This window comes from Anopheles merus, chromosome 2R (genome assembly GCF_017562075.2).
Source record: "Anopheles merus strain MAF chromosome 2R, AmerM5.1, whole genome shotgun sequence".
Lineage (NCBI taxonomy): Eukaryota > Metazoa > Arthropoda > Insecta > Diptera > Culicidae > Anopheles > Anopheles merus.
Genome location: NC_054082.1, coordinates 46,065,817 through 46,080,933, shown reverse-complemented (window position 1 = coordinate 46,080,933; position 15,117 = coordinate 46,065,817). Strand labels below are relative to the sequence as shown.

Sequence of the window (15,117 nt, the reverse complement as noted above, 5' to 3'; positions counted from 1 at the left end):
TGCCTGTACCCGTTAGTGAAGTGAGCTTAGCTTTCAGTGACTTATTGTTACTATAGCAGGATAACCAGTCCTACGTATGGGGGCGCGGTCTATTCGGGACTTGAACCCATGACGGGCATGTTGTGACGTCCCAAGTGACATTTGCTCGAAATTGTTTTACCATATCTGCTCGATTAGTACTCGATACGCCTGAAATTGTGGGTTTTTGTGTGATCAAGTGTGTTGAAAGCGCCAAGATTTGGTGTGATCGTAAATTAGACGTTCCTCTACCGATGGACGATGCCGTTGAGCTCATTTTTCATTCATAGCTATGGTTTTTTTGATGAAAAACAAGAGCTAATTTTGTCTGACGCTATTCTATAAAAAATGGATATTATTTAAGTATAAATTGGGTACATGACCAACTATAACGATAGGAAACATCGTTTCCGAGCGAATCTAGAAGAAAGTAACGAAAAAGCCGCATCACATTTGATTTTAAAGGACATTTTCTAAATTCATTTAAACTGGTGCAGTTTAAGGGAAGTTTAAGGCTCCAGTTTGAGGGAATTTACTCGAATTCCCGATTATTCGTGCTATAAAATGTCAGTTGGGGTCGTATTCCAATTGACATTTTCGAGCACGAATAATCGGGAATTCGAGCAAATTTCCTTAAACTGGAGCCTTAAACTTCCCTTAAACTGCACCAGTTTAAGGGAATTTAGAAAAAGGCCTTTAAAATCACTGTGATGCGGCTTTTTCGTTGTTTTCTTCCAATATCTAATTCGAAAATTTCAATTGGGATACGACATTTTTGAGCACGAATAATCGGGGATTCGAGCAAATTCCCTTAACCTCGAGCCTTAAACTTCCCTTAAACTGCACTAGTTTAAGGGAATTTAGAAAAAAGGCCTTTAAAATCAACTGTGATGCGGCTTTTTCGTTGTTTTCTTCTAGATTCTCTCGGTAATGATGTTTTCTATCATTATAGTTGGTCATGTAGCCATTTTATATTTGAATAATATCGATTTTTTAAAAATAAAGTCTCACAAAATTTGCCTTTTGTTTTCAAAAAAAAACAAAGCTGCGAATGTTAAATGAGCTTGACGGCATCGTCAATCGATAGAAGAAAGTCTAGTTTATGAACTCACCAAATCTCACCGCTTTCAACACACTTGATCACACACAAATCCACAATTTCAGGCGTATGGAGTACTAATCGAGCAGATATGGGAAAACAATTTCGAGCAAATGTCACTGGGATTTCATGCGAAATGTTTCATCTCCGTGAAAACATTCTCTTGGTGACCGCCATGAAAGGTCTTTATGTTCGTTCGATGCAAATCTGTCAAAATGCTTTCGGTGGACCAACCCGCCAGATTGCTGACCTTGAAGATAAACAATCAACAAATAACAAACTAGAATCGGGTGTTATTAAAATGTAATTATTAGTTTAAATCAGTAAAACGCATCCTAACGACACCGTTTTAAATTTATTTAGTAGATGTACGAATCACTTCTAGCGTACGGAGTCGGCAATGGAGTCAGTAGTGTAATACATAAGTTTTGTTTGTTTTGTAAATTTTTCTTCCTACAGTTTCCCTCCAAACCTTACCAATGGAAGACTACGGACCGGCGTTATCCACACCTTGCCAGCCTAATCTGGAAACTACGGCTTGTCGCGACAGTTCAACTACTTCGACAGTTACAAACGTCGAACAGCCTGTCTATGCGCAACTAATGCCAGCGGCCGTGATGGCTGTCGAAGCATATTCGTATGGGCATCCTAGTGAAGTGGGACCTGTACCTAATTTAGTCACAGCGGTACAGGTCATCGAAACTACACACCAAACGGCAATATGTGTCCTTGATTCGGGACCAATTTCAGCTAGCGGAACTTCCTATCCTCTGGACAACAACCCACCATCAGAACAAACTCAATCATCACCGTCTGCCAGTAATGGGCCAAGCTCGGATTTGTCAGCAGATGTTCAGCCATCCACACAAGCTTTGTATTCTGTGGCCGAAAGAACTGCATGCAATGGCGTATCATTGACCACTGGTGGTAGTCGTATCGATGCACCAACTATGATGTATTCCAGTGCAACAGAATCATCTGTATTTATATCGGACTCCACTTCCGGCCTTCAAAATCCTGTCATGGATGTGTCTAATGATAGACGACCAACGAAGGCAATCGATGGGAATAGTTCTTCCGAACCTTCGAAAAGCAGCGACACATTCGATGATGAAACAATATCTAAAAATAGTACTGAAAATGATGGCGATAGCGTAATGAAGGTTCAGGATGCAGACAACGAAAAACTGCAATGTGAATCAAAAGATGGGCCCACACAACAACAAGAACAATCCACACCTACCGCAGACGAAGAAGAACTGGTTGAATCCCTCCACGACGAGGATGAAAACAGTGGCGACTCTGTGATATCGGATGAAATCACCGAAAATTCACCTAATGTTTCATCGCTGTTCAAAAATGTCGTACTAGTACAGGCACACACTTTGGCAATGGAGGAAACCGATCCGGAAGAACCCGTAACATCGCCGGCAGCATTGGACGAAACAGAAGTGGACACGGATCCAATCGTTACTAGCTCGGTGGAAGATATTGGTCGGGAAGAGGAATCGGAAGCGGACGAAATGGTACTTCCAGCTGGATTGTTTATAGACGAGACGGAAGATGTTCCAAATCAGATGGGTCAAATCGTTGCCCTAGATGCTCCTATTATTGATTCAAACGATGAGTACGATCCACGAAATGGAACTGACGGTAATGATGGAAAGGATACATCTTGTAAAACAAATGCAACAACTGCAAGCACGAAAACGTCCGATAATATGGACTCTGTTTCTCTTTCTTCAGATGGGGAAAATTCTAAAGGACGATCAATCAAACAGCATACGTCACAAAAGTGCCAAATGCGGAAACGTAATCGAATTGCAATTGCGGAAAAAGATAGATTAAATGACGAGGAAAAGAAATCGAAAAGGTACAAAGAGTACCGTAAAACGAGCGATGAGTAAGTAAATGATAAGTACATGTTACGCCATGCAATATTTTTCAATTTATTTATGCACTGTTTTACAGTCCTTTCGGTTCCTGTTCAAACTCGTCGAGTGAAGATGTGCCAAACGATATCTATTTCGGCGCATCCGATCGCGTATATACCGTCAGCACTAAACTACACTGGCAGCACCAAAAGCAACAGGGCAGAAAACATCATTCGCGAGCAAAGGTCAGCACCGATCGAGACGATGATGCGGTCGAGTCGAGTGACAACGAGGAACAAGAGTGGGTCCGACGAAAGTCAAAAAAGGCAGAAGAAATAGCACGCTTGAAACTTCCCGCCTATCAGCAGCAACAGTTGCAGCAATTGGTGCTGAAGAAACATCCAAAGCGTGACCGGTTTTACGACCGTTCGCAGGATATTCCGAATGATATTTACTTTGGAAACGTTAATGGTACTGCATTTGATAATAATATTTCGCTGGAGCATTACAAGTATTCCAAACATTATCTCTGTTTTAGTTCCGTTACATATTCTTCATGCTAGCAGCAGTAGCTCATCGGACGAAGAACCGTGGCCTGAAAGGAGCGTGAAATCCGCATCAACTGTTGGAGTTTGCAGCAAGAAGTACCGTCAATCGGAACACGTGCACAAGAAAAAGAATTCTTCTTATGCAAAATCATCCAACTACCGCATTTACAAGTAATTCGTCAGACACTGCACATACTACAGAGAAAAATACCATTAATTTTCTACATATGTTTTCTTAGAAACCCATCACCGAGAGCGGAAGCAGCATCCAACCAGGGAAGTATACGTTCCGTGCACAGGATGAAGGAATATCTAAAAATGGCAGGATTTCGGCACATGCGCTACCAAAAGCTTTGGCAAGGCTGTGAAACCAACCAGGATCGTGCGGAGGCAATATTACGCTTCCTCCAGGAGCAGGGCCTCCAGGGTGAGCCAACGGATGAAAAATGTCGCGAGCTTCGCAAACAAATCCAGCTTCAAAAGGAGGTGGAAGTTTTGGATACGAGTGTGATTATTGGTAGCGGAGAAGGTAAGAAAGTCAACGAAAATGTAGTGGTAATATTGTTGCTAACGGCTATAAACTTACAGGACGTGTAACAAGGCAAAGGGCAAAGAAAGTTTCGGAATCTTCTACTACTGAACCGGTTGTAAGTAATTTGCCGGAACAGCATCTGCAAAGCAAGGAGGAGAAGGAGATACAAACTCAACCTACAAACTGTAAAACAATTGAGCAAGAATCGCAATGCGAGCAGCCTTTATCAGAACAGCAACAACAGCAACAGGAGCAGGAAGAACAGGTTGCACATGTTCCATCGGAACAGTGCGAAGAACCTACATTACCAGTAGGTGAAAACTCCAATGGTTCAATTACACCATTAAACGGATGATTTTTTATTTTCATTTCCTCAATCCAGAGGAATAATTCTAAACATATGCATGTATGTTATGATATGTTATTTCCATTTATTTTGATAGTCACTTCATATTCTAATTATAACATACACTATTACATAGTCATTGGCAAAGCCAACACAAAAAATAGATGAACTAGTTTCTCTTGTCACAAAGTAAGGCAGAAGGTGCAATTTTTTTGTGATTTATTTTGCCATAAAATAGCATACTGTAACATTGATAACTGTAAAGTAAATATGCAAAATTAACAAGTATATCAATGCGTCATACTAATCATTTATCTGCAAAAATGCCTTTGAAGATCAAAACATCATTTAGATTCACTCTATGCGGGACATATTGTAAAGAAACTGAATAATAAACTATGTAAGTTTTTATCCACAACAATTTGGAAGAGAATAAATAAAATTTTAACAAATTACTGTAAGAAAACACAGCATATGTTCACGTGTTCGTTATGTCCTGTTGATGTTAATGTTATGTACAGTAGATGACCGCTAACTGAGAGGTAAATAAGCTCCAGTTAACGAACAATGTTCGCTAACTGGAGTGACGTTTCTATGGATTGATTGTTTTGATTGGTGTTGACTGGAATAAACATACCAAACTTTTTTTTCATTTATGTTGATATAAAGTATAGTAATTCGTGTAATAACATAAATTGATAGCAAACGTAGGCAAAAGACCCTAAATTTGTTTGAAAAATGCACATTTGCGACAAATTTCTCTTCACGAGATTCCGGATGTTTCGTGTTTTGACGTTTAAGTGTTCGTTAACTGAGAATCACTCCAGTTAGCGAACCTCTAGTTAAAACACATCCAGTTAGCGGTCACCTACTGTATTTTATTGTTTATTTGGCAACACCCATGAATAATTTGCCAAGGACCAAGGAGTTTGCGAGCTTATTTTAGTGACCAAGAATTTTCCGTCTAAGGAAATTGTCGCAAGACTTTAGCGAAGAAGAATATTGCTACTAAGAATTTTGCCAAGAAGAATTTTGCGAGTAAGAATATTTCGAATAAGACTTTTGCCACCAAGATTTTTGCGACCATGATTTTTTCGACCAGGGCATTTTTGATCAAGAAGTTTGCGAGCATATTTTTACGACCATAAATATGGCTTCCAAGAATTTGGCGACCAACAATTTTGCGAACAAGACTTTTGTGACCAAGGATTTTTCCGCAGCTTAGTGGGCGATCCTGTGGTACAGTTGTTAACACGTACGATTTGCTCATCATAATATAATTTTTTGTTAAACCTTTTGTTGAACACGTCGACTAAAAATCACGAACAGTGAAACAGTATGATTAAATACTCTACACCAAAATCAGATATCATACGCCATGGTTTTTGCAAAAATGACTTCATAAACTCGATTGCGAAACCCTGTACCCGAGGTAAATTAACTAATGCATAAAAAAGCATGTATCCCGTCATGGGTTCAAGTACCGAATAAGACCGTGTCCCCCCCCCCCATACGCTGGATAGACTATCCTGCTATGGTAACAAAAAGTCACTGAAAGCCAAGCTCACTTCACTAGTGGGTACAGGCAGGCCTTGACCGACAACGGTTGTTGTGCCAAAGAAGAAGAAGAAGATAGGTCGCGTATGTCGTAACGCGCCAGTAAGAAGAATAATATTTATTTAGATTTTTTTGCATTTCGTAAAAAAATGTTTAGCTCCCTCCCTTCCCGATGTAACATTTCGTAACGTTTGACGACACCCCTTCTCCCTCTCCCTCTCAAGCAGCGTTACGTTATTCATAGATTATTTAGGTAAAATAAACCTTCTTTTTCAATAATTTTACAAATGAATTATAAAAAAAGCCTTTTCTATTACTTTATTTCTGTAGCTAATGTCGAATTGATGTACAACTATACTATGGATTATTCATTGCTCAATTCTACAGCTTTAAATCACTAAAATATGATGTATCTCTTTCACAACTAACATTCAATTTTCAATAAAATAAAACATAATCATTTGATTTCGTAAATATTCAGCATAGAATTTCCGCCCACTGTGATACAGCGTTTGAACCGTGTAGCATGGCATTAAGAACACTCCCCCAAATACATGGCCCACATTATGTAGGTCACTGTCGTTGTTGCGTGCGAAGTGCATGCAGAATAAAAAATAAAAAATGAAAAGACACAAGATCGGTGAATTTCCACGAAACGCCAGCCGTACCCCCCACGATGAACGTCGCTACCAGCACGCGCAGCACCGGTACCGTCTACACAAAGGATTGCTCGATGGATTGATCGATGCGGAATTTCTGGAATCGCCGGTGCGAACAGATGTCGCCGGGAGTGACAATGGAAACCGGGAGCGCGATGGGAGTTGGGGACAAACGGGAATGGGAGTGGGAGGAAAGGCGTAGAATTTTGGGTTAGTATCGTGCAGAAAAATTGTGAAAATTTTGGTATATAAAGGCGGCTCAAGCTGGAGCCAAATCAGATTCGAACGATAAGCCAAAGTGTTAAGAGCTTCATTTCATAACATCCGAAATAATCCGAATCTCAAGGAACGATCCCCCTTTCTGTTGCATAGACTCCCGAGGCAGCGAGGAGCACTAGCTGAAAGGCTTGGAGAATTCCCCGTTGTAGCCGTAGGAGCCGGAACCTTCGCCCGGCGGAGCCCCTCGGCCGCAACATTGGTGGCTCCAGAGAGGAGAGCCTCACCGTAAGATAGTGTCGTCGCGTCGTTGCTAGACCGGAGTGGACGAGCCGTGTAGCTACCGTGCTCCGTGTTACCAAGTGCGCCGTGGTCCCGAGTGTCCAGCCGCACCGGAAGGGTCGAGCCCAGAGTGTGCTTCTGGAACCGAAGTGTCCAGCCCATCCGTGACGTCGTCACATCATCATCATTGGACCGGATTGGAATAAAAAGCTAAGTCCGTGCTTCTGGCCAGAGTGTCCAGCCATCCGCGTCATTGAAGTGCGCCGTGGTCCCGAGTGTCCAGCCGCATCAATTTATATTATTTGTCATACGTCCTTCTGTCATTGGACCGGATTGGAAAAAAGAGCTAAGTCCGTGCTTCTGGCCAGAGTGTCCAGCCATCCGCGTCGTTAAAGTGCGCCGTGGTCCCGAGTGTCCAGCCGCATCAATTTATGTTGTTTTGTCATACGACTGTCAGTCGTAGAATTGTCGTAAAAATGGCTAACAAGAAGAGCAATTACTTTGTTGAGAACAAAAACGGCGCATGTCGCCTATGTACCGAACCAAACGGTGATAGTCCGTTTGTTAAGTGTGAAGAATGCGATCGATATTTTCACCTGGCCTGCGCCAAATTATCGGCGGTACCAACCGCAGAAGAAGAATGGTTGTGCATAAAATGCCAAGATATCAAAATCCAATACCAACAAGAAGAAAAGAAAAGCACACCAGATCAAGCCATACTAGAACTCGCCATGGTATTACAGAACAATAGTTTGGAAGCCAGCCGCCATATCAAGAAAACCACATTAGTAAACCTTCCAGAATTTGATGGGAAACCACAAGACTGGCCACATTTCAAAAAGACATTTGAAGACACAACAATTGAAGCAGGTTTTAGCAAGCTAGAAAACTTGAATCGTTTGCAACGATTTGTTAAGGGAGAAGCCGAAAAAGCAGTGCGTGCCTTACTCTTGGATCCGCAGAACGTTCCGGCCATCATGGCTCGTTTAGAAGAACAATTTGGAAGAGCGGACCAAGTATACAAAGAGCTATTGAAAGATGTGGTGAAAATAAAGGTCGAAGGACAAATGAAAATAATGGAGCTTTCTGACGCTCTTGATAACCTAGTTACAAATATAAAGATTTTAGGAAAAAGATCTTATTTGAATGATCCTCGACTCATCGATGAATTGTTGGCAAAACTTTCGATCGATAAACAACTGAATTGGGCACAGCACAAAGCCAGTCTAGAGGCAGCTAATTCCGAAGTAACGCTTGACCAGTTCAACGATTGGATGCACCAAATATCGAAGGCATTGCGAAGTCTGCCAAAAAGAACAGAGCGACCACAGAACAAGGTAAATGTTCACAAATATCACAATCGCAAACCACCAGGAAATTCCCAGCAAATGAACATTGCTCAAAACTTGCACACAGTTTGTCGCTTGTGCAAAGGACAACATACGTTGCCAGAGTGTGAAAACTTTTTACAGAAAAACATTAGTGACCGAATTGCATTCACCACACAACACCATCTGTGTTTCACATGTCTCCTCTCCAGCGAGCATGTCCAAAGAAACTGCCCATTGTCCAAAGTATGTAGTGTGCAGGGATGTATTCGGCGGCATCATCCTCTGTTACATGAAGTGCCCCAGCCAATATATTATCACTATAACGACGTACGTGTCTACTACCAGATCGTTCCGATAACCGTACGCAATGGGTCAGTGGCTATGAAAACGTTTGCTTTCTTGGACGCTGGATCGTCACTAACACTGATGGAGGAAGATTTGGCAAACAAGTTAGGTTTACAAGGCCGGCAAGATCCATTAACAATGACGTGGACCCAAAATCTAACGGTAGAACAAGACACCAGTCGTCGAGTGCAACTTACGATTGTAAATGATCAAGGAAAAGAATTCCTATTGAAAGAGGTGCGAACCGTTAAAAATCTACAACTACCACAACAAACAATAGACACCAATAGATTACTTGCTCTTTACCCACACCTGAAAGGCATTAAAATAGAATCGTTTACAAACGCTTACCCTACCATTCTCATCGGCTTAAGTCACAGCCACCTTATCATGCCATTAGACCGCAGAATGGGCCGTCCAGAAGAACCGATGGCTATCAAAACAAAACTCGGATGGATAATATTCGGAAATGAGTACACACAACCGGCAACAAGATCGGATCATTTCATGGTACACAAAAACGAGGAAATAATGAATAGAATGATCCAACAATACTTCAGTACGGAAGACTTTGGAGTGAAAGTGACAAAACCTCTTGTGCCCAAAGAGATAGAGCAAGCGAATAAAATTCTAGAAAAGACACTAGAGAAAAAGGATGGATATTATCAAGTGGGACTGTTGTGGAAACCAGAAGTGGCACACTTCCCAAATAGCTATCCAAACGCACTGAAACGCCTAGTAAGTTTGGAAAAGCAGTTGAATAAGAATAGAGAGCTGCAAGTTTGGGCAAAGAACACATTTGCAGATTACATACAGAAGGGTTATCTGAGAAAGTTGACGCCAAGCCAGGTTGCTATTGCAACACCAAAAACTTTCTATCTACCGCATTTCGTTGTAGTCAACCGAAACAAACCGATACCGAAACCACGATTGGTGTTTGACGCGGCTGCTGAAGTCAATCACATTTCGCTGAACTCCCAATTACTATCTGGCCCTGACGAAATGGCTTCACTTTTCGGTGTCTTGCTACGTTTTCGAGAAGGCAACATCTGCGTCACAGGGGACATCCAAGAGATGTTCCACCGAGTAAGAATACGGGAAGAAGATCAGGACTCTCAGCGTATTCTGTGGCGAGATTGTGAAAACCGGTGTCCCGATGTGTACGTCATGCAAGTCATGACATTTGGCGCGACTTGTTCGCCTGCATGCGCACAAGTAGTAAAGAATACCAACGCAGCTGCCCACGCCGAAACACACCCTCTGGCAGTAGACCCAATAGTTCGGCAACATTATGTTGACGACTATCTCGATAGTTTTTTCACAATGGAAGATGCAATTGAAACAGTGAGACAAGTAATTGAGGTACACAAAGCTGCTGATTTTCACATAAGAAATTTTACCTCAAACCGGGGGGAGTTACTGAAAACAATTCCTCAAGATCGTGTACAACAAAAAACAACTTCAGTACAAATCGAAGAAAAGGGCCAAGACTACGAGAAGATACTTGGTGTTCATTGGAACTCAACGATCGATCATTTTGGGTTTCAAGTCAAAATGAACAAAGTAACAAAAGACAGGCCAACAATGAGAGAAGTTCTTAGTTGTGTCATGAGTGTTTACGATCCGCTGGGCTTAATAAGCCACGTAACAATAGCTGGCAGAATTTTAATGAGAGAACTTCATGTTATAACGAAGGATTGGGACTCCACCATTCCAGATGAATTACAAGAGAAATGGGAAGAATGTCTACGCGTAGTAAAGAGTGCCGAAAACATACGAATTCCGAGGCAATTGGTGAAATCCTTGAATGATCCGCTAGAATTGCATACTTTCGTAGACGCTTCTGAGAACGCATTTGCTGCTTGCGTTTACGCCCGCACTGTATCAAGAGAAGGAACAGTATTTATTTATCTTGTGGCCGGAAAGGCACGCGTGGCGCCAATTAATCCATTGTCCATTCCTAGGCTGGAGTTACAGGCTGCGGTTCTAGGTGTACGTCTAACCGAAAGTATAAGAAAAGAACTTCGCCTATTCGTAAAACACATAACATACTGGAGTGATTCGGAAGTAGTATTGAGTTGGCTCAAAAATCGACGTAAATACGCACAATTTGTTGCTCATCGTGTGGGCGAAATTTTAGAATCATCTCGAGCCGACCAATGGAGATGGGTTCCATCTCGAGAAAATCCAGCAGACATTGCAACAAAACCATATCCAAATGATTGGATTTGGGTAAATGGACCTTCGTTTTTAAGAAACGACGAATCAGATTGGCCACACAAAGAGATCGTAGAAACGAATGAAGAATGCCGCGTAGTAGCTGTACACCAACACGCAGAAACAGCTATACCAGTCGAGAATTATTCTTCGTGGCCTAGATTGTTAAAACATCTAACAATTCTGAAAAAGTTTGCCGATTTTATTAGAAATCGCTCAGCATTTACACGTTCCATTCAGCCTGATGACGTCCAATTAGTCCGAAATGGAATGTATCGCAGTGCTCAATGGGAAGGATTTCCCGAAGAAATGGCGACTCTCACTAAAGGGCAACCAGTACCAAAGCAAAGCCCTTTAAACAAGCTATCACCATTTTTAGACTCCGATGGCATCATGCGTTCCCGTGGAAGATTGGAAAACATCAGCGCGCTTCCCCAAGGTACACGCACGCCAATCATACTGCCACAGAAACCAAGATTGGTAAAATTGTTAGTGAGAAATTTCCATGAACGTTATTTGCATCAGGCCGACAACATAGTTATCGGCGCAATTCGACAAGAATATTGGATAGTGAATTTGCGAGCAGTCCTAAAGAACATAAAGAAATGTTGCCAAAAGTGCATTCTACAAACCGCTGCACCAGTAGCCCCCTTTATGGCACCTCTCCCAGAATTTAGAGCTCACCCATACACACCACCGTTTTATAATACAGGGATCGACTATTTTGGACCTATCGAAGTACAAGTAAAAAGATCGTTGGAAAAACGATGGGGTGCTATCTTCTCGTGCATGAATACCAGAGCAGTTCATATAGAACTAGCCGAGAAGCTAGACACAGACAGTTTTATGGTATGCCTGAAGAATTTCCAAAATCGCCGAGGAAAAATATGCAACATGTATAGCGATAACGGAAAAAATTTTGTTGGTGCGGAGCGCGAATTAAGAGAATTAGTAACAGAAATCGACAAGCGCATGGGACATGAATCGGCGCTCAAGTACGAAATAAAATGGCACTTCAATCCCCCTTCCGCCCCCCATTTTGGTGGAGCATGGGAGCGGCAAATACAAAATATCAAGAAAGGATTGCGGCACATGTTTACTGAATGGAGTCACCGACACCCGACTCCAGAGACACTTCGTGCCACTTTAATTGAAATCGAGGCAATGCTTAATTCCCGGCCCTTAACACACATACCGCTGGAAAATGAAGAAGACGAAATACTCACACCATTTCATTTTCTTATTGGACGAAATGGCAGCCATATACCACCAGTAGTGAACGAAACCTCGGCAGCAAACAGGCAACAGTACAAACTCACACAGCATTACTCAAAGATATTCTGGGACCGTTGGAAAAAAGAATATCTTCCAACACTAATACGCCGAAATAAGTGGACTAACCACGTAGAACCCATAAAGGTGGGAGACATAGTCGTGCTGTTTGATGACAACGCACCTCCGGGAAAGTGGATCAAAGGAAGAATTATGAAAGCGAATATGGCCCCGGATGGGCAAGTACGATCAGTGGAAGTAAAAGTGGGAGAAAACATATTAAAACGGCCAGCTGTCCGAGTTGCCGTATTAAATATAGAGCAAAAAGAACATTTGCCTCTCCACACAACATCTCAGCAACACCAGGGCACACATCGAATCAGACCGCTTCAGCCTAACAACGACAACAATGAAACGAAGCCTCCTCGCAAGAAGACAAAGATCGCCCCATGTCATTGGGCAAAACAGTTGTTGGAAAATAACCCACCAAGCACTTCGACCAACTAAGCAAGAAGCGTAATCCCCACCTGTGAATTACGTGGGGGAGAATGTTGCGTGCGAAGTGCATGCAGAATAAAAAATAAAAAATGAAAAGACACAAGATCGGTGAATTTCCACGAAACGCCAGCCGTACCCCCCACGATGAACGTCGCTACCAGCACGCGCAGCACCGGTACCGTCTACACAAAGGATTGCTCGATGGATTGATCGATGCGGAATTTCTGGAATCGCCGGTGCGAACAGATGTCGCCGGGAGTGACAATGGAAACCGGGAGCGCGATGGGAGTTGGGGACAAACGGGAATGGGAGTGGGAGGAAAGGCGTAGAATTTTGGGTTAGTATCGTGCAGAAAAATTGTGAAAATTTTGGTATATAAAGGCGGCTCAAGCTGGAGCCAAATCAGATTCGAACGATAAGCCAAAGTGTTAAGAGCTTCATTTCATAACATCCGAAATAATCCGAATCTCAAGGAACGATCCCCCTTTCTGTTGCATAGACTCCCGAGGCAGCGAGGAGCACTAGCTGAAAGGCTTGGAGAATTCCCCGTTGTAGCCGTAGGAGCCGGAACCTTCGCCCGGCGGAGCCCCTCGGCCGCAACAGTCGTCGTTACGTACGCTTCTTGGAAGCTGAACAGACCAAGCCAACCAAAAACCAGCACGAGACGACACGGTCCCTGATTCTGTTTGCCCTTTCGGGAGCAACTGCATAAAGTAGTGTGAAAAGAAGCAGATGTCTGCATGAAAACAACATGATCGGTTCTTACATCATGTCGAAATGATTTTCTCATTTCGTTTTTTCTTCTGTTCCATCTTCTATTTCGCTGGACTGGTATAATAAATTCTTATAAACTATTATGTTACCAAATAATATTACTATAAATGGATTAGCAATTCATCCCCTCCACTGTTTAGCATAATTTCTTGCAATTTTATTAAAGTGGTCGACTTGCAGTTGCCGGGCATCCTGCTAAAATGCCAAAATGTTCTCACAAATACTGAAAAACCCCCTAAAAAATGAATATTGGCCAATCAGCATCTTTCCGGCGGCAACTTATCTCCCCATCCATCCGCTAGCACTAATCTCTAATCTACCGGGGAAAAGCAAAACATAGCGAAACCCTTTCGCACAAACTCTACCAACACACTTCAACGCCGGCTATAGCGTGTGTATAGTTGCGAAATAACATTCACAAACATAAACGCACACATTCACGTTCACATTATGGCTGTTTCGATGTTTTTCCCTCCCCACCATCAACCGTTATGGTTGTGTGAGTGAGAACCTTCTGCTCGTAGGATGATAAGAGCACGGCCAATAGCAACGATGAAAAGAGGAACGGTATGTTGCAAAACATTACCACCTCCATCCCCCTCCATCCACCTCCCATTCAAGCGTGCTCTCACATACACATGGACGGTTGTGAAAATGGTACGCGAAAAACGTGCGCATGGAAAATCGCCATACGCCAAACAACGGTACCCGTTCACCAATACACCACCATGGCATGGGAGCAGATCTACGCTGTCGGAAAATCTCCGAACCGAGCACGAGCGTTCGGAAATTTGCACTCGGCTAAATTTCCGATCATCCCTCGGAACAGTGTGTTGCGTAGTTGTAAAATAGTCAGTGGTATTATTACCCTTTTTTTCGGGTCAGTTTGTAATGTGATCGCGCGAGGGTTTCACAAATAGTGACAGCTGTTGAAAAACATATTGCAAGTTTTGATAATGCTACTCACATTGCAAACTGAGACAGAAAATAGTGTATTACTAATTCAATTTACACATAAATCATATTTTATCGTATGCTCACAAAATGCTTTACAAAACGTAGACAAAACCAATATGAAAAAGAAATCTGTGAATTACAAACACGTAAGTATGGAAATTATAAAAGCAAACCAAGTGTAATGCAGTTTTGATTAGATCTTTATTATATTCTTATTAAATCGAACTAGATTTAAATCTGATACTATTCCAAAAAAACACACTATCCAGTAACCATATAGCTTGAAGTCTTATATTTTGTAGATTTTATATTTTGTAAAATAATAATATTTTTACAATGTTTTTTTTTTAACTCCACATGTTTCACATATCAAGTAAATAAAAAATGCACACAACTTTAACTTGTTTTACTTGACCTAAAGCTCTTCATTCTTTTGTCTTAAATTGAAGAAATGAATAAAAATCAATTCTACGCACGCGGCAACCACTGTACGCCGCCCGTACTTAACAAATATCGGGCGGCTCCATCGTTTGCTGAGATTGTGTGTGTGTATGCGCACCTCTCTCCTCTGCTTTCGCACTTGCACTGTGTA

General features: G+C 42.0%; 2 protein-coding genes across 3 annotated transcripts; both read left to right on the top strand.

The window, feature by feature from the left end:
- Window positions 1-1,351: 1,351 nt before the first annotated feature.
- Window positions 1,352-4,882, top strand: LOC121590144 (HIRA-interacting protein 3-like). 2 transcript variants are annotated; one of them, XM_041909568.1, is made up of 7 exons: window positions 1,352-1,420; window positions 1,577-2,770; window positions 2,864-3,020; window positions 3,089-3,462; window positions 3,530-3,710; window positions 3,779-4,068; window positions 4,128-4,882. In XM_041909568.1, the coding sequence occupies exons 2-7, from the start codon at window positions 1,597-1,599 to the stop codon at window positions 4,424-4,426; spliced, it is 2,475 nt and encodes an 824-aa protein (XP_041765502.1). In that variant the 5' UTR covers window positions 1,352-1,420; window positions 1,577-1,596; the 3' UTR covers window positions 4,427-4,882. The 2 variants fall into 2 exon arrangements, with proteins under 2 accessions (XP_041765502.1, XP_041765501.1); XM_041909567.1 differs by having other exon boundaries at window positions 1,374-1,485.
- Window positions 4,883-6,562: 1,680 nt separating this feature from the next.
- LOC121590104 lies at window positions 6,563-13,389 on the top strand. Its single transcript, XM_041909499.1, has 2 exons — window positions 6,563-10,586; window positions 12,180-13,389. Exons 1-2 carry the CDS (start codon window positions 7,563-7,565, stop codon window positions 12,801-12,803), a joined length of 3,648 nt encoding a protein of 1,215 aa, XP_041765433.1. The 5' UTR covers window positions 6,563-7,562; the 3' UTR covers window positions 12,804-13,389.
- Window positions 13,390-15,117: the final 1,728 nt, after the last annotated feature.